The 25,422-nt window shown below is 33.1% G+C and overlaps 1 protein-coding gene across 4 annotated transcripts in view; it reads right to left on the reverse strand.

Annotated features, from left to right (window-relative positions):
- Positions 1-22,951, reverse strand: part of LOC108003146 (allatostatin-A receptor) — a 40,960-nt gene extending 18,009 nt beyond the window's left edge. For 2 of the 4 annotated variants that reach the window (XM_062084230.1, XM_062084229.1), the window contains exons 1-4: positions 22,102-22,892; positions 21,082-21,211; positions 18,133-18,399; positions 15,232-15,480 (exon numbers count right to left, since the gene is read on the reverse strand). In XM_062084230.1, coding sequence (XP_061940214.1) covers positions 15,232-15,480; positions 18,133-18,399; positions 21,082-21,211; positions 22,102-22,541 — 1,086 coding nt within the window. In that variant the 5' untranslated portion in view covers positions 22,542-22,892. Of the gene's footprint in view, positions 1-1,132; positions 1,224-12,410; positions 15,481-18,132; positions 18,400-21,081; positions 21,212-22,101 lie in introns of those variants that run through there. The other 2 variants (XR_009832542.1, XM_062084231.1) reach the window with 2 other exon arrangements.
- Between the last annotated feature and the right edge of the window lie 2,471 nt (positions 22,952-25,422).

The raw sequence follows: 25,422 nt of genomic DNA on the forward strand, positions 1-25,422 counted from the left end.
GAAATACGTTGATATCGATCATAGCAAATTGTGATTAAATTTTAACTTTGATTAAAAAATTTATCATATTAAAATTACAAAAGTATAACAATATTTTTTTTTTTCAGATACCAAAACATTGAATACCATCGATAGAAAATATAATATAATTTTTTCATTTCTTTCAATGCGTTCCTCTGTATTTCTCTATATGAGTTATCAAATAAATATTCAAAAAGAGGAGGGAATGGAAAGGGGAATAGAAGGAATCAATAATCAATGAGCTATATCCTATGTGCTACCTTCTCGTTCAGACCTCAAACTTCAACCACCACCACCACTTAACGAAACGATCTGTGAAAAATTGTTTTCTCTTACAATTTACTTTCTTCGATTCAATTTGCAACAGAATCGAGAGACATGGAAATAAAATGCTGCTCAAGTATTTATTCGTATAAAAAGTAATAAATTAGGAGTAATTAAAAATAATAATAAACGGATAAACACCTTCGTTCGAAAATTATTACACGGGAATACGAATTTCAAGAGCAAAAAAAGAAAAAAAATAATTTGAAGAAGAATTCACTGTATTTATAAATTTCAACTTTGCATAACAGTGTCACTCTTACAACACAGTATCCACTCGTGAAAAATAACTCTCGAAAACAACATACTATGGAAAACTTTCTACTCTCCAAATTCATCCATACTCTTATTACATTTCAGAGAAAAACTCTCGAAAAAAAATTTTTTTCCTTTTTTTTTTAAATATCACGTATAAAAAATAAAAGTCTCTCGCGCATTTTCATTCTTCCTTTGAAAAAAAAAAAACACAAATCGTTAATAAAAATGAATCTTCATATTCTAATTCGACACGTCGAGTCGCCTCGCAAACGTTTCCAATTTCTTTTCTCCAATTATCTGACGATATAATGACCATTTCATTAAATCGAACGCAGTTTCGTTCAAATTTCATCACGGCAGAAAAGAAAAAACAACGTGGAAAAGTGAAATTAAACAAGGAGGAATCGTGATTCGACATCGTTCGAAAAGAAATGGGCGCAATTAATCCTTCCATTCTGTGTCCACCGCCAGCTCGCAACTTTATTAATGAAAAACATTCGTCGGCTCGAAATTGATTCCATTTTCTTACCGTTCGGCCTGCAATTTAGAAGACAAACGCACCACTCGGTTTCCCTTATATATCCGCAATCGCGCCGTGAAATTGGAACCAAGCCACTCCCCTATCAAACACGAAAGTTTTCGATTCAACGCTAGGAAACGTGTGGATCTTGCGAAAATATTACGTGGACGCGAAGCGGGAATAAAGCAGGGGTTTTACAACGAGCGAGAGAGGATTTTGCGACCAAGCTCGTGCAATTTTATCTATGAAAATGTTGGCTGAGATATATTTATTTTAAATGTTTTAATTTATAATTATTTTAGTTGTGACGTTATTTGTCGTTTATTCGATAATTTTATTTTGCAAAATTTGAAGAAAAATTTTAAGTATCCAAAGTAATATAACATTAAAGGATCTGTTCCTTTAATCGCTTCTTCGTAAAAATTTTGAAATAAATATTTTTAATTCAATTTATGGCGAAATAAATATTTTGGAAAATAAAAATGAATCGAAGAATCGAAGAATCGATTAACTGATACGTATTATTTATAATCATATTGATCATTGTGGATAAGAATTATTAAGTATTGAGTAACTTGCTATATTTTTAAATTCACAATTTCACAATTTTCCTTCGAGTCCAATACAACAACAATTTCAACAATCATTTATTGGTCTTATGAAATTTAAACTTCAAACTTAGAAAAAGAATTACGACAACATTTTTATAAAAATACTCCATGGTCCAAAAATCTTTGTTCCAGTTCGGATATAAAATGGGGGACGACGAAAGCCGAGGATAGACGAAGAACATTTACTCTATGATTTGCAGTCCGAGCATGCAATGGAACATCTCTCTTCGAGCAAGTTTATTATTACAATTCCATTCAGCAAATGCCTCGTGGTCGTAGTGGAAATAAACCATAAAAAGTAAGATGTTTGTTTTGGAAGAAGCAACTTTAGTATTGCTGCGTAATATGTTCAAATCGAGAAGATCGCGTTGCAATTTTTCTTTTTCTTTTTCTTTCTCTTTTCTTTTTTCTTTTTTAACTTTGTATTGAAGGGTCAAGAAGGTGAATTGAAATCGAGGGAGAAGAATTAGACGATACTGGATTTTTCCATGGCCTCAGTTGCTGCAATTCCATCGAGGGGTGTTCAAGTTTCGACAAATTAATGTGTTATGTGAGAAATATTTGAAGGAATTTGTTAAAGAAGTTAAAAATTATAAGAAGAAAAATGATCAAATGGAATCTGGATGTTTATGGAAAATTATATTTTTATATAACAGATGAGGGAATAAAAACAAAAATTTGTATTTTTAGTAGATTTTATATATAATGAATATTATATATACTTTCTGATGATTTTTTATATTTTTAGGAATTGTTCGAAAAATCTGAAATTCGACAATTCTTGCATACATTTTTAACAAATGCAAGAAATAAAAATTTTCATAATTTTCTATCGTTAAGAATGATGCATATATTTGCATAACATAGGAAATACTTCAAATAGGAATGTCGTTTAATTACAAAATAAATAATGAGCTCCTTTCAATTGGAAAAAATTGTTGATGACATAGAAAATATTAATTTTTCAATCCATGTTTATTCAAAGTTTCTCGAGTATTTCCAATTTTTCCTCTCGCTCCCTCTCTCACTTTTTTCTCTTTCTTTTTCAGTCGACAGTCCACACAATGTGCTTTCGCAAAGTATAATAGAAATCAGAACAACAGAAGGATCGAAATGCTGACTCAGTGGACAACAAGAAAGAAATGAAGTACGAAAGAATTTATGGAATTAATGATTCTCGTTCTCTCATTCTTTAGAATCCACAATTACGAAATAATAATAATATTTTCACGAAAATTTATTTATTTATTGTATTATAGAAAGAACATTGAGATATACCATACGTGCAAGATTTAAAAACATGCATGCATGTTTAAAAAAAAAATTTATAGAATTATAAATAAGATGTAAAAAATCAAGTAAGACAGTAAGTTTTATACAATTTCTTCAGAAAAATATTAGAAATTTACTAAAAAAACTTTCTTACTCGTTTCAGAAAAAAAATGGTTCCAAATTGAGGAAAAATTTCATTTTATTCTCGAAAAAAAAATTCTTCGCCAACCAATACCTATACTTCAATACGTTATTAATTTACCTTTTCCTGCCTGTACGAACGTATAAAACATTCGAAAAACGGCAAAACGATATAATCTTCCTTACAAAAACAGTGCAAAAAAAAAAAAACAAATCTCTATCACAGAATAACAGAAAAAAAGAATTTTCCTCTCTTATCCCTAAAAGAAAAATTCTCGTTTCGAACGATAAAATTACTAAAAATGAAAAAAAAGAACCTTAATTTACTTTTGCTTTTCCAATAAAAAAAAAGGAAAAAAAAAATATCACGACAGAAAGCCAGAATTTTCACACAGCCAGAATATCGATCCGTGACACGTATTTACACGTTACTCACTCGATGCGGGTTTGATTAAAGCGCGTTGTCTGTTTAGCCGTGTAATTTGGGGAAAGGCGTGAGACTCGTAAAAACACGAGAAACGACCGATTCGTGTATATATGTGTACAAGTTTATCGGCAATTCGAAGACGATGATACGGCAATACGTGAATCTATTCCCATCTCTCAATTCTCGCGGGAACTTTGTCCTTAGCGGTCGCGTGAACGTAAAACCGAAACGATGGGGGCAATAACGTGAAACTGTTGGTAACTGTAATAATTATATCTTGGACGATTACACCCGTTGAACGTTGGTATTGAGCTTCGATTAAATAGAAATCGCTCGGTTATTGAAATATCGCTCGAAATATCGTTCGTCTGTCAAACTGAATTAAACTCGGTACTGGTATTCGAGCGAATTTAATAAAGAAGAAGGGGAAAAGTAGTTATTTTACAATATTGGAAATAAATAAACGAAATTAAGTCTGATAATTTTAATCAATGTAAATGAGATACTTAGCATTTAGAACGAATTATTGTGGTTGGATCGTTGAATTATTTGAAAATTTAGTAATTTCGTTATTCGAATTTTGGAAATAAATAAACGAAATTATTTTAATTGTGAATAATTTTAATCGCGTAAATTATGTGATAATTATATTTTGATCGTTATGCTAATGAACTTTGATTATTAGAAATTGATCATTGGAATATATTATCGTATCGTACGTTAAATTGAATTATCGTGATTTAATTTATATTATATATTATATACATGTATAAAAATGAATAATATTTTAAATATTTCAATCGTAAAATAAAGATCGAATTAAAATTAGATAAAGAGAGAAATATACGTATATCGTCTCACTAAAGGATTGTCTTAGATATCCAATACTTGTACGTATTGAAATTTATTTCGATATTTCTTTGAGAAGAAAAATGATAAATTATGGAAAAATTAACTTGACCAGACTCTCGTATAAAAGAAATCATGCAAATCGCCTCTGTTATTTTCGCGGTTATATCGTTCAATTTTCGTATTATTCAAAACAGTGAAATAATAATAAATCACGGTGAGAGTTCCATATTCGTATCTCACGCCTACTTTCGTCCCTCTTTCTAAATTTATCGTTGCTCTTTCTCTCTCTCTCTCTCTCGAAATAACTTTTCCCATAATAGAGTATTCCGACTCGGCACTCGCGTTTCACGTATCCGTTTCTCAACCGTCGTTATCGAATCATTCACGCACTAAAAATGTTGTACAACATTTCAACAACTATTATCTGTCATTGGATTGTGCTGAAAGGGTGAAAATATGTAGAAGAAAATATATTAATAATATTTTTCTTTTAAATACAAACAAGTGTGTATAATTTGTAACAAGTATTTCTCTTTCTTCAGATTTTTTTTTATTCTTCCAGGGTAATTTATTTTTTAAAAGACAAGGAAGGAACACTACAAGGATCATCTTTTATTCATAAATGTACCTAACAGTTTACAATTAGTGCAAGTCACATTTCTGAAACTTTTTGTTAGAAAGAAATTAGTTACGATTATTTCGTTTAATTCATTGTCAAGAATATTTTACATTGATCGATTTTTTAATCTTGCAATAATTAATGATAATTCTCTAGAAAGATTCAATTAACAATTTTACTTTGGAATGTATTATCCTCTTAATATCACGTACAAATAAAATCATGATAAGAAAAATGAAGAAGAAAACTACTAAAACTATTAAATTCACTGGTTGCTCGTCAAATTAAACAGCAAATTAAACCAATTTAATACGAGCATAAGATAATTTAACCCTCGTGAAGTACGAATTCATACAAAGTAAAGAAACAATCTTGGAACGATCTCGAAAATATTCGAAACGTAAGAAAAAAAATAACAAGAGATATTTTTCGATCGATATTTTCGCACGCCGACACCTCCACCGCAGTGTTTCCGGAGCCGATCATCCAAATATTCGTGAATACATTAACACTTTGTATAAAACAACAGAGGAACGTAGAGTTTGAGAGGATGCTCACGTTTGCAGAATGGAAACAGAAGAGCAAGTTGGTGATATTCGAGCCAAGGTTTCGAACATTTCCGCCAAGTTTCCCGATTGTTCAGCCGGAGAAGAGCAGAACAATCGTTTATCGGAAGGCGGAATTAGAGAACATCCGCGTTATCTGTATGATAGTCTATGCAACGGATATTCAGATATTCGTAACGAGGGCGAATTTATGTTTTCCAACAACGATATCTCCTCCTCGAGATGAAAATGCGTGGAGAATGGAGAAAGGATCGAGGATCTAATTTATGGATCGTGTCGATTCAAATGGAAACGTATCTAAAATGGACGGTTGTGCGTCATTTCAATCAACAAACGTGATGACAACTCTGTCGATGGCAGAGAAAAATTGGGGCTCGCTTTTTTTGGGCGAACGTGATTTATCATCTTGATTTTTATGAAATAAGGGTCTTGAATGGTATTGGAATTTTCCAGAGGGAAAAAGGAATTGGCAGTGCTTTGTAGAGAATAAATTTTTTGCACGTGATTGGAATTGGGTGAAATTTGGGATAATTTCGATACGAATAGAGAAAGAAGAAATTATTTTATACGATATTGATAATAAATTTTGACGATATTATTTAATTTTTTCGAGAAAGAATTAAATCTTTTCGATTTATTTGTCCACTCTCTCGAAATCATCGCATCTTCCATTACGCTTTTATATTAAATTCCTCTCTGCTCTCGTGTCAAAAGATAAACTCTAAAAAAGATGCACGAACAGGGCGGAGAAAAAAAGCTCTTCTTTGTCAAGAGGCGGGTAATGGTGTCTTTGATCGAGAACAGTGAGGTTTAATGGATTAAGAAATCCCTTCATTTCCTCGTTTCATTTTCATCTTATGATAAATCTTATTTGCAACAAAGGAGGAGATCTCGGTTATCTAATATAAAACCTTCGAATCGATTAAACCTTCTATTAAAAACCTTTGATCGTGCATTTATTATCTGTAACTTGGACAAGCTTGAGGAGATAGAAGATCGATGAATCGTGTTCAGAAAAAAGAAATGTGCGTTCTCCTCTTCATCGTCGCATACGAAATGACTCCACTTTCACAAAAAAAAGAAAAATAAATTATTGCACGTATTTAAAAATCGAAGGTGGAAGTGAATTCGCTTCAACGTCAAATTTATGTTCCTTTTCGGAGCAAAAAAGACGCAAGGTATTAAGTGTATTAACTCCATAATTTATCCAACGATTAAAGAATCATTTCACGTTTCGAATTGCAATTTTACATGGAAGGCGAGTGACACAAGAGGAAGAAAAATTATTCCCTCCTTAAACACGACCACCCATATGAATATGAATTTCTTAATTCGTACGTGACTCGCCCCATTACGATTCTCGTACGTTGCTTGGAAGGAAATATCTGAAAAGTAGCACGCGAGATTAAAAATTTTCCACCGGTGCGCGCCTGAAAAGAAGGAACGCAGAGGGATAGAAAACATTTTACATCGTCTTTTGCTCGAGTTACATTACACGTGTTCACCCGTTACCACACAGCTTGTGACAAATTTCTCTCGGCTAAAAACTAAAAATAGAGATATTACGAGAGAGGATGTTGTCTAACTCCACGCGATTTCATCTCCTCCTTCAACCGTTTCGAAATGGGGGAGATAATTTATAGACCTCCTAATAGCGATCGTAGAGATCCCTCGTCGAGGACTTATGCAAAACTAGCGCGTCTGTTTTCCACGAGAAATCGATTGGTTTGAAAGGGGAGAGTGTGATAAATATTTTTTAAGAGGGGAACGAGGGAGGAAAAATTTTTGGAATTATTTTCAGATTAACTTTATGATAACGAAGTAAGTAATTTTCTAAAGTTGGTGAATTTTTCTTCGTGAAAGAGAATTTATTTGTGTAAAAGTGCTTTCATATAAAAGGATATAGATCAGAATGCAACATAATACGATAATGGAATATAATTTTAAAAAAGCCTCCTATTCTTGAAAAAAATAAGTGAAAGATTATGAATCTGTTTGCCTGTAAAAAATTCGAGGGAAAAAAATTAAACTCTCGAACGAAATTACGCAAAGAAGGAAAGAAAAAAAAAGCAAATTGAAATAGATTTAGCAATTAAGATAACGCGAAATAATTAAAAAGATTTCGTGTAAGATAAATGAAAATTCTTTTTGCAGAAATCTTTCCGCAAATCCGTGTATGAATGCGTTTGGTGAAAGTTATTTTCACGACGAAAACGAATGCAGGAGAAGAAGCAACAAAAGTGTGAAAGATTCACAAGCATAATATTGTCTATTCGAAAATTTGTTTCATAAATAAGTAAATGGAGTTCGAGCGATGATCGTGGAAATAACTCGAGAGAAATTAAAGCGGCGGAGGATCTGACGCTCCCGGCGTCTATTTATTCCTCCTCTCTGTTTCTTTCATTTTTTCCTTTCCTCGTCCCCCTTAACTCGATCTTTCTCCGGGAACCGTGTTTCGCTCGAGGAGCGGTGAAAGAAGAAACAGTCGTTTCCACAAACGATACAGGTAATTCGACCGATTAAACGAGGGTTACATTTTGTCGATTGCTGAGATTTTTCAGGAATTAGAGGGGAATTTTTAATGGTTTTGATATAATTACGAAAATGCGATGAAAATACGAAAAGGATTTTCAATCAAAATTGAAACCGAATACGCATATTGGATTAATATCGACGCAAAGATAAATATATTTACGCGATACATTTGGTATGAATTTGTTTGAATTTTGCGTGAATTACGCTATGTAAAATAATAATTATCGTTAGATTGTGGATTTTCATGCAAATTTGTACGTTTCATATTATATATGTTGTGCATATTTCGTGTAAATATAAATAGAGAATTTTCGAGATTATAGATAATTTACAAAAATTGAACTCGATCAATCAATTTAATTAAAGATCCAATCAACTACAGGAATTTTTTAAATCAATTTAGAATCTTTTCCATTAATTTAGTGAGATCGTTGTAAGCAATATTCTTTCAGAAATAAATTTATCGCGTAATTTAACCTCAAAACTCGATTAAACGTTATTAAAATTACGAAAAATATGAACAATTATAACACCGAAGATAATAATTTGCTGTCAATGAATAAGAGAAGCGTCAGAAGCGTAAAATCTTCCCCTTTAAAACGTATTTTGGTTTATCTCGATAGGACTTCCGGTTCCCGAGATATCTTCGTTTAAAGAAAAAGTCATTTCATTTACTTTAAACCTGATTAAATCTTATTAAAAATTAGAAAAAATTCGAACCGCTATAACTTCGAAGATAACAACTTCCGGTCAATGAATGACCGATTGTTAGAATCGCGGAACCTTCCCCTTTAAAACAATTTTTCGTTCATCCCGATACGACTTCCGGTTCCCGAGATATCGTCGTGTAAAGAAAACGGTAATTTTTAACTATTTATTATCTTCGTTCTTGTCTCTTACTCGTCTTCTCGCTCGCACCTTCTTTCACTGACCTATCCCAAACTGTGAACAGTGACAGATGCGATTCCTGGAAAAGCATACGCGATTCTTGGAAGAACATTTCCAGGAAAATATACAGGTCAGGTTGGATTGCGGGCTCATTCATAATTTCTGCACTACGTTAAACACTTTGAGCTCTTATATCTCGCCAACCAATTGAGATATCGAGATGAAACAAAAAGGGAATTCAATGGCATGCTTTCCTCCACATCCTGAGTGGACTTTGATAAAAGGTAGAAGTTTCTGATTATGATTTTTTGCGAATCTTAATGGTCCATTGTTTCGGTAGAAGGGCATAATTTAACATAATTAGCACATGTTTTTTATATTTTTTGTACGTAAATTGAACTACGTAAAAATCCGCAAATTATCAGGTAATTAAGAAAGCTTTGTCGTTCCTTTTTCATTTTTTACGACGAGATAATTATTATAATTTACTCGATATTGTTCTATGGATAAATATTCTTACATTTCTTTCTTTGGATAAAAAAAGAAAAAGAGGAGGGAAAAATATCAGAAAGAAGAAACTGGGACGAATGGAAAGAATATTAAGCAAGTTCTTTAAATTCGTTTTCATTGATTATTTAAAAGATACTATAATAATTATTATTAAAATGTCTGAAGCGCCGCATTAACGTGCGATTCACTGCATCGTAGAAATAAATCAAAATCAATCTCGACTCGAAACCATTCGAACCACGCGCAGCAAAAAGAGAGGCGCGATGAACTGGAAATGATGAAAAGCTAGAAACGAAAGAAGCCACAGTACAAAACAGATAAGACACGAATAGGTGGATCTCCATTCTCCCGCGTTCCTTTCGTGAAAAGTCTAAGAATCCCAGCGAACAGTACTTCTAAAATTAGCACCATTCTCCCTTGGATTCATCCCTCTTCACAAGCCGACTTATTATCTCTTAGCCGTGGATTCAAAAGTAGGGATTGCAAAGGTTGACCTGATATCCCAAAATTCTTCTTCTTCCATTCAACGTGTGCGTAGTGTGTGTATGTATACGCACACAAGAATATTCAATCGTTTTATCTACACGATTGATCAACAAGATTTCTTACGGATGTATAAATAACGTATTTCATTTTTTCCAATCTGGAAAGATTGTGAAGGAGATATTAACATTTGTTTTTTAAATTGATCCAATGAAGAATTCTTTCATTTTTTTTCTTTTCATCAAATTTTTTTTATTCTGATTTTTTATCAGAAATTAAATATCCTTTAAGATTGATTTTAATCTATGTATTTTTAAATTATTATCCATTCAATGTGTTTTCTAAGTTTGTGGAATAAACAAATTGATCTATAAAGTGGAGAGGTTATAAAAATAGCACTCTAAGATCCTTTAAATCCCATATTCCAATAATTCTTATAAATCCATAACAATGTAGAAATTATTTTCGTACGATACAGAATGTCTCTGCAAAAATTGGAATTTTTGATCATTTATTCTATAAAAATGAAACCAACTAAACTCTCTCCTATTACACGTTATCTCGACCACATCAAACTCACCCTTCGACTGATCCTTCAATTCGAGAAAACGATATTTCAATCCATGCAATCTAATACGTACATTTAAATAGACGATGAACAAGTTTCGAAGGAACAACTACGAAAGGAGGATCGAACGTGAAAAATGAATTGAAGAAAGAATTTGAAGAATAATCAAGCCAAGCTTTCCATTTTTTTCACCTATATACCTCTAAAACTCGTTGTACATACTCGTCTCATCATTGTATTTCATTTCCATCCATTCTTTTACCCCTGGCTCCTATCTTATTTTCAGTTATCCGGCGAATCTTTTTCTTCGTCCATTGAAATTTTCTTTGGTCGGCGAAACTCGATTCCGTCACGTCACGTTCAAACGTATTGATATGACACGTGAAATTTCCGCTGGTGGATATTGTGAAGTAACACATTGTTGAAAAAATTATGTTAAAGCAGGGATGACAGGGATGCGAGAGTGGAATTTCCATTGATTAAAATTAATCAATTGATTAATTGGATTGAAATGAAAAACATGGTGCACGTATCGATTTAATTTTCTCATTCGTATCGTTTTAATTTTAAATTGCAATGGCAATTTCGATCGTTCATTGGTGGAAAATTTAGAGGAGTGATAATATTTAAAATGAAAATATTGATTTGTGATATAAGGAATTTAATTTTTTTAAAGCTCCATTTCCTAAAATAAATTTGTAGAATATAATACATACAGAAGTTTTTATACGCAAATATCGGATTCAATGTTTCGTTGTTCCAATGAAATTTAATAGCTCTTCATGAACGAAACGTGGAAACAACAATATCGCTTTTAAATGTCTGGTGTACTGACAATTAGTACATCATTGAACGTGAACCTGACCAAGCGTATCAATCTTTTTGCAATGGGATGATGAAAAATCGAGAAGTATTAATTTCATTCTAACAGTCTCAGAAAATTATGCACATTTTTTTCATTTATTTATTTTAATTAATTCATTTTTTTATTTGGCAAACAAAAATAATGAAACGTTGTATTTTACAATTGCAAAAGTATGAGAATGAAATATGGAAGTTGTTAGAAAAATATTTTTTTGTATTTAATAATCAATTCATTGGAATAAAATAATAGATAAATTATTCGTTATATTTAATCATTCAACTGAATAAAAAGTTACTATTATTCAAATATAATTCACCTCTTATCATCCATAATAAATGACAAATTATTTAAAACGTTATTCGTTGTCTCATCTAAATTCATCACGTTTCTTATTTTCTAAAATAAAAATGTGCCCAACTCTGGTTCGTACACAATATCATCATCCCCTGAAAGAATGCCGTGCCAAGTCCTCGAAAAATATGAAGGAAAACAGTAGAAATTTAACAGCGTCGAAACGCGAGTTTCCTCGCGAATGAAAGCGGTATTTTAAAATCGCTTTTCAATCTACACGCTTTCCAATGGAATCTAATTTTCAACCACTTATCCTTGATTTAAACACAACCTCTTCAAACAATATTCCCACTATATTATTTTCAAATTTCCTCCACCGTTCCTCGAAAGCAAAATATTTGAAAAATTTCACGATTCTATCGATTATATTCGGATGTAGAAGAGATGCATCCGATCCGAGGAAAACGCTTTAAGAAGATCTGATCTGATCTTGCATACGCACGATTATTATTCTTCTACTTCGTCCCAGAAGTTACGAAGTTGAATTCGATAAAAAATAATTTAAATTCGAATATATCTCGAATAATATCATATATTTTTGTCCCTGGATCTTTTATTCCTCCTTTTTCGATCTTTCCTTTAATTTCATTGTCGATCGATTTTTTTTTATTTTCTACTTCTTTTTTATTCGCATCTCTCCAATTCCCAATATACGAACAAAACACACATTTTCATCTTCGCTTCAGAGACATTAACGAAGTCAGCGCAGTGGCAGCATTTTTCCATTTCCGTTCCTCAAAGTTACGCGTCCCATAAACGATTCGGTCTGAATGAAAAAAAAAAAAAAAAAAAAAGTTCCAATCTCCCTAATTTGAAAATAGTGCATTAGCACTGATAACGTGGATCCGTATTCCCTTTTATACATATCATTTCACCAAATATTCTCACTGATTCTCCACGAAGAATCCAATTTGGTAACTCGATTAGAAATTTTTCAGAACCAACTCGCGGGAATTACGTTTCACAGGAATGAAATCGGATTATGAAAATAATCTTCTAATAAGTTCCCTCGGACGTGAATAAATTTCCCGAAATTCAACTTAATAATGCTTGATAAATTTTTCAAATTGAGCGGATTAAAAAGAAAACCATCAAAATCTTCGAAAGCACTATTATTTTTTTCCTCTTCTTGAGGAAAATTCTTCCGGATTAACAAAATTATCCGAAAATATATTTCAAGAGTAGCGAAAACTCGAACAAAATTAATACTTTTCTCTCTCTCTCCCGAGAACAATTCCCTTATCCGACATAAGGGCACGAAATAAGGAAATTGTATCCACTCGGAGTGGAAACGAGAGGCAAGAAAGCAACGTCTCGAACGTCGGTTTGAAAAGTGTCGAATGCGAGGCGCAAAATGGATGTAACACGAATGAAGAAGGGAGCATCGTTCAAATGTTCCGCAAGCAGCGTTTCACGGGTGTCATCGGAGGAAAGTTAGCGCCGATCCAACCCCTCGTTTCTTCCCTCTCCCCCTCCCTCTCGAAAACCAACGATTCCACTCTCTTGGATGTTCCAGTGATTTATACGTCCGCGCCAGACACGCTGTGTCTACGTTCATTGTTCCATCGGTATTATGCGGTGTGTGTGTGTGGCGAGCAACAAGAAGTGGAGGGAAAGAGAGAGGGAGAGAGAGAAAGGAGCACCGAGGGAGTCTCGTTTCACTTTATTTCATCGAATGAAACGAAACTCCTGCAGGAGGATTAATTAAAGGATACGGTACTTGGTGGGAATCTTTGAAGATTCGAAAAAAGAAAAAGGAAACTCGAGTACATTTCGTTATTTATTTCGTTTGGAAATATATTTGCGAGTTAATTTCTAAAACTGGATGAATTTTTTTTTTTTTAGTATTCTTTCGTGCAGAGATTGGAAGGGGAAAAATTTCGTTAACGAAGCGAATCTGTATTTGGCTCGAAGGAAGGTAATCACAAGGGTTTAAATTCTTTTCTATTGGACGCTTTCAACGGCCACATAATAATAAGATTATCGCATCACTCGTGCATGGCAGGCCAACGAAGTTACGATCTTTATTTTATCCAACATCTGCGTCGACTCCTACGAATTACGCTTATATTTGTTATTTCTCTACTTTAATATTGTTGTTTCACTGTATCTCGTTCGTGTTCTTCGTGCATGCATACACGGTGCGATCGACATCGTGCACCGTGATGCAGTTATCGTAAATTGTCAACGAATCAAATTAATTGGACCGCCTCCAGTCACGTGTGTATTGTCACTATTGGTTGAATCGATCATACGTCCGTTGCGCGACGAACAATGCAAATGAGATATAATGAAATAGGGTAATAAGTGAATATCACGCTATGCGAGGGGTAAAAGTGGTTTCTCGAATTCGGTGAAATTTTGTTATTTTACAGAGCGCTTTAAAAATTAATCTTTCCTTTCGAGAAAAAAAAAGAACGATGTCACGATGTTTAAAAACAAGCGGAAGAAATTAAATTTCGAGTCGAAAATTGAATTCGATGAAAAATAATTAATTGAACGATGAAGAATTAATTGGCGTGATGAACTTTTGCAGGGTTTTTTGAAATTTTTTTTTTTTTCTCCTTCTCCTCAATATTCGATTATAACTTTTGATCGCGCGAATTCATTCGAAATACATCTCTCGTAAAATGAGAGAGAAAAATGGATATGGAAGCGAGGTCAGTGTAACTATCTAGAAGCCTCCTACGAATACAGAAAGCCTTGATGCATTTTCAACTTGAAGATCTACGCCTACAGCGACACGAGTGGTGCCTGAAGAAGTGAATGTGTTTTCAAAGCCGTGTCTTTGTCCTAAACAAAGAAAGTTTTCCCAGAGGTCGAGAAGTGACGAAAGCAAAAGATGGGTTTCACTCTCTCTCTATTATGAAGGGTTAATTGTCTATGAGGTAATTAATTCTATCGTGAAATTTGAAACGAGAACGAAAGAAATACACGGTAATATAAGGAAGAAAATACATTTCGATTATTAATTTCAAAGAAAATTTACGAGACAAATTTCTATCGAAATTTTTATTACGAATGGAAAAATAAATAAAGAAAAAGAAGCTGTAATTTTTTTGTGATCGAAAAAATTACGAATTTCGTTTTATCAATATCATTTTATAAAAGTTATTTTCATAAAAACCGCCGCACGAGTTCGGTTCTAATCGGGATCGCCGGAACATGCCGAATATTACCGAATATTGTCGATCGAAGTTGCCAACATAACCGAACGAAAGTATTTTCGAAATGATATTTAATCGAGGAAAAGAATGATTCAAACAAATTAAATATTATTTTCCTATTAATTTAATCCTTGCTACTTAATTTATTTAGATGATAGTCTTTAAATGGTTAGAATTGGAAATGTATGAAATTACCATGATAAAAAGAAAGAGCTTTGAGATGATTAAACTCGAAGGAAAAAAGGAAACTCACCTAAATGATGTCACCGGTACTGGCAGCTCTCGTAGTCTTCGTCAATGGTCCCAATTGTCTGTTTTGATCTGATCGAGGTCTGCAGTAAATAATTTTTCGAAAAGCTTTCCGAAAACTATCGCTGAGGAAGGCGTAGAGAATAGGATTGACACAGCTGTTCGTGTACGCCAAAATGTGGCTCGCTATTTGCACCATTATCGTCGCTGATGTCAATGGATACACGTCCAACGATTTCGTCACTAGTATTACCTTTGAAAGGAAGAAAGAAAGGGGAAAAAAAATATCGTTATTAGAATCGAAATTGAGAAAGAAAGAAATTTGAAGAAATTTTCGGTAAAAATAAAACGGAAACTTGTTTTGTTATCGATAATCGATCATCCCATGCGGAAATAGGAATTAAGGACGGACCAGAAAAGAAATGGTTTATTCCATTAATGGCTATATCACCGCTGAGAGTTTTAAAAAGATCGATATAACAGTCTATCAACTTTTTGAATGAATTTCCAGTTCACTGATTTTATATCCGAATAAAAAACTTACATAAAAATACGCGCATTAAATATTCGCTATATTTTATGAAAAATTGAAAAAACGAAGAAAAAAAGGGGAAAAATTCATTTTTCAAAAATATTTTTCTTTTAATAATTTCGAGATTAAAATGGAATTCAATTATCGAAATGCCTGGATTTTACATTTTAAATCTTTAATACTTTTTCTCGTAAGGAGAAATCAATCGTTTCATTAAACTACAATTCTAAACCAAAGGTAGTTATTCTATAACCAAATACAAATAAAATAAAATTATCAAAAAAATCAAAATAAATAGTTATTGCGTCAATTTGTTGCAAATATTACCAAATGATAATACAATCGACCAATATTACATCGAAAATATGCGTCGAATTTAATTCACAATTGATATTCGTCGTGATTTTAATAAATATAAAATGGATAAATAATTGAATCAACAAATAAACGTTAAGTAAATTCTCTATGAAATGTCTCTATGGAATATTTCTCGCGTAAAATGGTCGTATCATGACCGAATAAAATTTTTCGTCCGTACAGTCACAGTTTTCTGTTACGTTTCGATACACGACCGACACATTTTCAAAGGAGAATATTTTGCACCAGAAATTCAATAAATGCATGCGTGTGTGTCCGATATATCTTCAACGAAGCGAGGGACACACGTCCCCCAATGTCCATGGAATGGAAGAAAAGCGGGAAAGGTAAAAATTCACAAAACACAAAAGAACCATCGACTATGCTATTCGGTCTTAAAAACATCGATATACGAATGGCACAGCTTTGCAAATTTTTTTTTTTTTTGCATTGCTTTACTTGTCGCTATTTCAAATCTGAAACAATCCATGGTGAAATAAGAAGAGTAAAGAAAATACATTTGTTTTATTTCTATTCGAAAAGGCTACGTGTATGAAATAAGATTAATATTAATTAATCAAGTAAATTTGCTCCAACGATTAAATGGTATTACTATTTCAAATTGATAAGAATCAAGAAGCAAATTGTTGAATTAATTAAATAAATTATTTAAAAGTGGAGTAGAGCATACGTGTAACCTTCAACATGATAGATTTATAGTTCCAACAACTTCTGCTGATCTTTCTCTCGAAGTTTTAACTCACACGACAAACACTCCGATTATTCCAATTATTTTTGCTACGTTATCAAGTGCAAAATATCCTTGTACGATCACGAGAATAATTCACGAACAAATTCTTAATTTAGAAAAGAAACAGCAAGAAAAAAATTTTAACAAATGGCTTAGAAACGTATTATAAAATTGATATAATAATTTTAAAAAGATATATTTCGACAAATGATAAATAAAATAATGACAACAATAATAAAAAATAAATATTATCTCGATATTCCCAATTATCCACACGAAATTGCCAAATTTCACCGCACAATTTCCTTTCACGATTTATCTTCCATCTCCATTACCACGAATACCCACGTACCAGTTAATTACATTGCGTTTGTGAACGATCGTAAATTTTTTCCCCATCGAGGATCTCGCCCCGAAATGCCGTGCCAAAATACACATGCCATTCAATTCTACTGGCCATTATTTTCGACTGATATCATTCCGTGCGCAAGATCACGTTCTGACAAATTATCACGTATAACAAATCACACCCCTTTCTTTTTTTATCTTTACAAATGTAAATCTGATGTGTGTAAAGTAGACAATAAAATAATAATTTTGGGAATATATAATAATAAATTGAATCAAAGTAATTTACACGCACTTTTTTCTTAATTGAAAATTACAAAGTTTTTAATTTGAAATGTAAATTAATTTGTTCGAGAGCAAAGTAAAGATTTTCTTCTTCTCTTTGCAATTGTTGCGGATTGATTATTTCATTTGGTGAGATGAAAAAAGTAATAATATTTTAATAATAACGATCGGTCTAACAATAAAAATTGTTGAATTAGAGAAATATTTTAACAAATTTCGCGATAAGAAAATATTATTAGAATCTTTCACCATGAACAATCACGATGATTCTTTTATATTATTACTCGTAAACTTACAATTAGAAAAAGTATCAACAAAAATTACTGAAAATAGATACATCAAAAAGACAAGAGAAAATACGTGCAGAAAGAATCATTTGTAAATTATCGACATTCAAATACATAACAAAAATTTCAACAAAAATTTCACTCGTGAACAATTCAATCGAGAAAATTGATTTGATTTTCAAGGATCGCTTAAAAAAAAAATTCATAGAATCATTCGTTCATTCGAACAAGTTGAATAAATTTTTCTGTAACAAAGAGAGAAAACTAAAAACCAAAAACTAGAGAGAGAAAGAGAAAATATAAATAGAAAACGTGCCTCGTTGTGGGAAATGAAGTGACACTGACCTGTATAGGGCACCAACAAAAGGCGAAAACGCCAACGACGACGAAGACCAGCCTCGTGACTCGTTTTCTTCCACGACGGCTTTCGGCACTGACGCGATCGGTGCGCCAGAGCCTGATGAGCATGCAAATGTAAAAGAAGCATATCAGCATCAGTGGCAGCAGGTAGCTCATCAGGAAAAACGACATCTGGAATAACGGCCAATTATATTGCGGTAGGATTCGACAAGCCGTCAGGTTCTCCGACGACGAGCCATCCATGTCCTGAAACTAAAGTGAATCTACATATATAAGAGAATAGTTCTTGGCCGTGTTGAGAGAAAAATATACACGCGAGAAAACACGAATTGTTTCGAGATATATAAAAATTTTTGAATTTTGAAAGAGAAAATTTGAAAGATTATATTCGTGAGAAAGTTTTATCGTCGATATTTGTCATCCCGTTTAATTTTCCAGTGAGTTTTCCATTCTGAGAACTGAAAACTCAATAGCCACTTCATCTATCAATCGAGAGATGCGATATTTCATACAGATACAGAAATAGCTAACTGTATTCGCACAGTGTTTAATGCTCAAAAGGTTAATATAACACGTATGTATCAACTCCTTTCCCAGATCAATGATCGATATGAAACGCGTGTAATGTGTATAAGCACGATAAAATTTGAACGAGCAATTACTGAAAATTAATCAAATTATTGTTACGCGTTGAATAACAACATGGAAATTTAAACATCGAAAAACACCGCGAATTAAAGATAAAACTTGAATATGGAAAATAATAGAAGGAAAGGGAAAACCATGAATTCGTTTCACCGACGGATTAACCGTTAAATCGATTGCTTCCTGTATCTAAACACATAATCACGCCACGATTACACGATAATTACAATGATTAATCGCAATCGAAGATATATAAAGTACACTTTTGACGCAATGACAGCTCGAATTTCCCCATCACGATTCCATTATGCAAAAGCAAAATTAGGCGATTATATGTACAACAACGACACACAATTGCCACACAATTTAATACGCCAATAAATTTCTTCCTTGCCCCGAGCCTTCCTTCCTTCGATTCGATTCCAATTATTCCATTTCGACAACATTTTGGGATATTATGATTCGCAAATGGCACCTGTTATATACCTAAAATCGGGGTGTATAATCAGAGAACGATCACAGAGGGAAGTAGGAATGGTTATTTCTCCCATTTCCGTTGGTGGAGTCGCGGAAAATCGTATAATGCATGACAATGAGCTCTCTCTACGTGTGTCTGGAATGATTCAACGAAATTTGCGCAAAACGTATCTGAGGATAATTCTCGTGTGCACGTGTGTGTATGTGCGTGTGTATAGGTATGTGCACGTCGATATCGTGTGAATCTGACGATATGGGATTATCGTGCATGGTCGTGATTTAAAAATATATTTCCCGCAATTACATTTTGATAAGAGATTATCGTGTGTTGGAGTGTATAACGAATAAATATGAATTGAATTATTGCTATTGAAACATCTGGTGATTAATTAATTAAAATAAATATGTATCGTAGAGGTATAAATAATTAAGCGTTAGGATAAGCGTATTTATCTTTGCAAAAATAGTAAAATTTTTTTCTAGATGAATTTTTCTTGAAGAAATCTTAGGCTCTAAACGATTTTTTTCAAATGTCTAGTAATTATAATTAATATCAAAGCTAAGTTGATTATGTAATAGCTATGGATTTTTATGCAAGTGCTTTTTCACAAAATTGTTCACCCTTTGCGCTCTGAACAACTTGGATAATTAACTCCAAGATATTTTTTCTCATACACACACATAAATAATAAACTATAGCATATTGACTCAATATTATAATTTCTATTCAGAAATAAAAATAAAAATACAATTGTACACATCTAATTACTTTCCAATAACTAATAACAATACTCTCTGTATAATCACAGACAATTGTAACGTGAAAGCACAAAGTCTTAAAAAGCATCATCGATAATATCACAAAGATTTCCATCATCATATCGAAATAATGCGTTATCAAATACTTATATAAATTATAATCGAGTCTCAGAAACATTCGAACAATTAATCGATAAATTGAACCACTTTGTGCAAATACTTTTCTGTGTACACAATATTTATCCCCTTCTTTTTTTTTTTTTTTTAGAAAACGTACCACCAATCGCCACGCCGATTACGCTCATTTCACCCGAAACTAATTAAGAGTGAGAACATTTCGAAAGGGAGATTACCGGATAGATGAGGCGAATTTTCCTTCCCATTCCCACTTCAATTTTCCACCACCATTACCGGTACATTATTTGAAAAGGGTTAATCAACCCCCTTTTGTCAACTTCAATCCCCCGCCACTTCCTTTCGATCTTTCTTTTTTTTCTCGCGCCTCGAATCGGATTAATCCTCCCCCCTTCCGTTAAATACACGAATGAACGTCCCCTATTATCCTTTTTCCTACCCTCTCCCCTCCCCCTCCCCTCGAATACTAGCGAACGGCGAATCGCAAGTGAATTGTAAACAATCTGGATCGCAATGCGCGTATCCGGTGTTGATCATTTTCATCGGGATATTGGCCCATTGAATGGGGGCGACATTGCGCGTGACAACGAGAAATCGAGTTGAAAAGCGAAAAGGAAAAGTAAATTTTTGTTGATCCACGGGATTTTGTTGCAATTTTTTAAATATTTCGTTTCCCATCTCAATTTCATCAAAATGTATGTTTCATTTCAGGCTATTCTCGAGTCGAAGAATTTTATCTTATAAGAATTTTCTGATAACATACCACGTTCAAGCAAATGTGTAAATTAAAATTGGAAACGAGCTCGGGGAAGGGGCACGATGAAATAAAAATGAAACGAAAAAATTGCTGAATGAAAGTACATTAGAGAGGAGGAAAATCAATTTTTGAAAGATGGTCAATTATAGAGTTTGACTCACCTCGCCGTGGACGAAGAATGCAGGGGTTGATATCGCGAATATCATCGCCCAAGCGATGCAAATGGCGACGATCGCGTGGTTCTCGGTCCTCCACGACATCGAGGAAATAGGATGAACCACGGCCAAGTATCTGTAACAATTAACCCAGTAATCTTATTCGAAAACTGATTTTTTTTACCCTCACTGATTAAAAAACTTCTAGATGTATATTTCTGGATAAAAATATCCGTTCGAGGAGTATCGAGAAGAATAAGAATTATCGGAAAATTCTACGCGATGACACCTCGAAGTGGATTATTTGAAAAATGTTTCGAAAATACTGAAGCAACACCGATGGAATCGAAAATCCTATCACGTATAAATCCGCATAACTCAAAAAAAAGGGTAACGTAAACTTGGAGGAAATAGAAAATGAAAACGTATCGCGTATTTCGTGAGAAAATCAAGATATTTCCGCACGTGTGACATTTCGAGAAACGAGCATTGGTGATTGTGCATCGTTGCATACGATATCTCGAGACATAACTGATATTTATAGTTGAATGGATCATATCTAAGGAATATCGACGACCGTGTTTTATCGTGCAATATTATCGTCGATTTATTATTTTTTTTTTTTTTTACAATATATCGATTATACGAACAAATGGTTTCGAATACAAAATTTGTGAATGCGATGATTAAAGAAATTAAGCGATATTATCAAATATGTAAATACGTGTCTTTGTGTTGGAGAGATCAAATTGATTCCACGTTCTACAGCACACGTTACGATATTCAAAGGATAAAATTCGAATAATGGACGTCCATCTAAAGGACGAAACGAAAATTCTGATAATCGATATTCCGTTGTTACGATAATTAAAATATTCTACGATGCAATATCCCAAGGATGAAACGTATCTCCATAATTTTCTTCGCTACCTAAACCTAAAATCTAAAATCCGCATTTCTAATTTAATCGACCAACGATCCTAGCTTTTGCTTCAAAACGAAAGGAAGAAAAATTATTTCACTCACCTATCAAGGCTCATGAGGACTAAAGTATAAACACTGGCGTAGGCAGTGACGATGATGAGGTACTGGACCATCTTGCACCAAAAATTGCCGAAAGGCCAGAACGGTAGCACGAAATCGGTGGCGGTGAACGGTATGCAAAGGATGACGAACAAGAGATCGGCCACGGCCAGGTTGATGATCAAGATGTTCGTGGTCGATCTCATGGTCGGATTGGCCGCTACCACGATCACCACCAACGAATTCCCGACCAGCCCCAATATGCCTATCATGCCGAAAAATATTGGAACGACCACCACCACTATCTTCTCCACTTGGTCGCGATCGAAGCTGTAATCGAACTCCTCGTTGTACCTCAGCGTTTCGTTGTTATTCATCGAGTTCGAGACGTTGGTCAGATTTTTGATCACCCTCTCCGAAGTGATCTCCATCTCTTGAAGCATCGTGTAATCGCGCTGACTTATAATGCCTTTCCTTCGCCAACGGAACGAGCAAAGTTTCTTCTTCCTCACGCTTCCTCTCCCATCGATTCCCCCCTCGGCCGAATCATATCAAATTTTCAACCGCTCGCAAACTCACGAGTTTTTCATTTTCAATTTTCGCTCCGCTTAAGTTTCGCTCTCGTCCTCGACGGGAAGCTCGCGCGCATTTTCACGCTCGTTCACAGTGAGAATTGTGCGGCTGGGAAGATTTTAGCCCCGTGTTTCTTGATATTCATATCGAGAATATCGTGGAAAATTATTATTCTTATCGTTATACCACGTTCATGGGACATCAACACGAACGATCATTCATTGTAAATTTTCCTTTGGTGGTGCTTCCGTTCTCGAGAAAGTAGGGGATGATGGCAGCCCTGGAAAAAAAGGAACATATTTTGCTGAAATATTTTTTGACGTAATAAATTAATATTGTGTGGATAAGTTAAAATAATACAATTCGCATTGTTGCATCTTTCTTTTTTTTTCTATTTAATTTAGTATCGATTCTAAGCGATCTGCTTGTTAACAAATGTTAATTCCACTCTTTCCTATCCAGAAGGAGAATTATAATTCCAATTATAAAGGATTAAATTGAAATCTGGTAAGTAACAATTCCTATTGCAAAGCAGAAACGTTTAGTAATTGAAGCGATTAAATTGGTAGCTTAAATCAGAACTATCGGGCTTAAATTACATTAAGATATTCTATCTCAAATTCTATAACGATGAATCGCATTTGTTATTAACAAATTCATCCCTCATCTTACTTTATTTTTTATTATCTTGCTTGAACTTTTGGTATTTTGAGTAATGCGAATGAAATATCAAATAATTTTTTATAATGCGTATCATAATGTAAAGATCTTTCGTTTCTGAATTAAATGATTCTTGATCTTCACGTTTTGTATATATTTGCATTTTATTTCTCTTGTCTACGTGTGACGGATCCATATTAAATTAATTCTGCTATTTTTAATTCTTTTATCAATTATCGTGCACATTTTATTCCACATTTTTTCCAAATTTATCTTCCCTACGCAGGGATCCATATCTCACCAATTCTGATAATAACTCTCCACGTGTTCTTTCCTATACGTTCCTTTTCCGTTCTAAAAATAAAATATACCGCTATTATATTTCATATTCCTCCCAAATTTTTCATAAATTCTGTTATGAAGAACGGATCCTTTTTCCATCGATTCTTCTCATTCTTTCCATGCTTTTTTCAATCTTCAACCCTGACAAAAGTCAATAAATCACTGAGCAGAGATCAAAATGAAAGGCAAAAAAAAAAAATAAAAAATAAAAATAAAAATTGACACGTTTCGACTCGTGTTGACTGGTAGCCAATGCCTTATCGAAATTCAGGTCACGTTGAAAACACGTGCGGTATCCTCTCTTTTCTTCGATAAAAAAAAAGAGAAAGAGAGAAAGAGAGAGGGAGGAGAGCGTTCTATTTATCTCCCTTTTTCTTACTTTAGAGAAATATAAATAATATAAACTCGGTGTGTAGAAGTGGTTGCTCAAAATATTATTATAGGCTAAATTTGAGGGGTTAAGTGCTCTAAAGTGGTTGGAAATTTACGACGAGAGTTATTCACTTTACATAACCACCAATTATGTATAATATCGAAATGCTGTGTTAGGTAAGAGATGAAATGTTATCTCTTAAAAGAGATATAAAAGATTAAAGAAAACAAGATAGATGTTATTATGGATAATGAAGATATATTTTTTTTTTAATTTATATGAATATTAATATTAATATATTAATATATTCTTTCAGATTCGTATTGGGAATAATTATTATAAAATTATTAAAAAATTGAACCTAATATAATATTCTGTGCGAATTGAAATTTTTGTATTCTAATAATTTTGAGTTTGGATAATATTGGAAAAAGTATGAGGAACTTTTATATTTTAATACTTATTTAAGATACACGTTTCATTTTTATTCTGGTAGAATACATGTGTATGAAAAATGCAAGAAATGTCAATTGTTTTTTCGACATCTAATTTTAAATTTTTTAAACTTTCTTACAATAATTCGTGAATTAATAATAGTGAATTGAAAAGATATATGAATTATGACAATTTTACACAAAAAGAATCAAAGGTTTGTAAATTTCTTTTCTTATACAATAAAATTTATCAACTTATTGCCTTTTATATAATTTATAAAATTTTAGATAATTTCGTCAATTTTGAACTTTGCCAAAGGAAGAAACAATTCTGATGTTAAAAAAAAATTGCGACTGACGGATATTTTCTTTTCGACGAAGATTCGATTCACCTGACAAAATCTATAAATTTTTCCACGAAGTTTCCAACATGTTAACACAAACCTATAAAAGGAAAAAACTGCAAAACTCTTTACTATTTTCTCCAACACTTCGAAGATTCTTTCTTCACTCGTAATCATCCAACGATCCAATCTTTCTAACTTTTCCAAAAGAAAAATCCCAATTTCAATTTCTACGTCAACAAACTCAAGTCCAATTTGATCCAGTTTCGATCCACTTTTAAAAAAAAAAAAATTATCAATTTCTACTTCGAAGAATGATCGTGAATTGTATCCAATTTATCGAGTCGAACCGCGATCGATATCATTTTCAATAAAGCCACAACCTCGTCGAGAATTCGTTTCATTTGCGACAAAATTTCCAGCAGCCCGCCCAATTGGAATTTAATAAACATTCTATACGAGATGAAATAATCATAGTTGTCAAAAGTTTCCCAAAGGAGATCGGGTCGGACGGAACACGTGGGTGTTCCTCTCCTGGTGTACAACGTTGTATAACAACCTCCCCTCTCCCCTTCCCTCTGCCTATTTACAAAATTTA

This window comes from Apis cerana, linkage group LG14 (genome assembly GCF_029169275.1).
Source record: "Apis cerana isolate GH-2021 linkage group LG14, AcerK_1.0, whole genome shotgun sequence".
NCBI lineage: Eukaryota > Metazoa > Arthropoda > Insecta > Hymenoptera > Apidae > Apis > Apis cerana.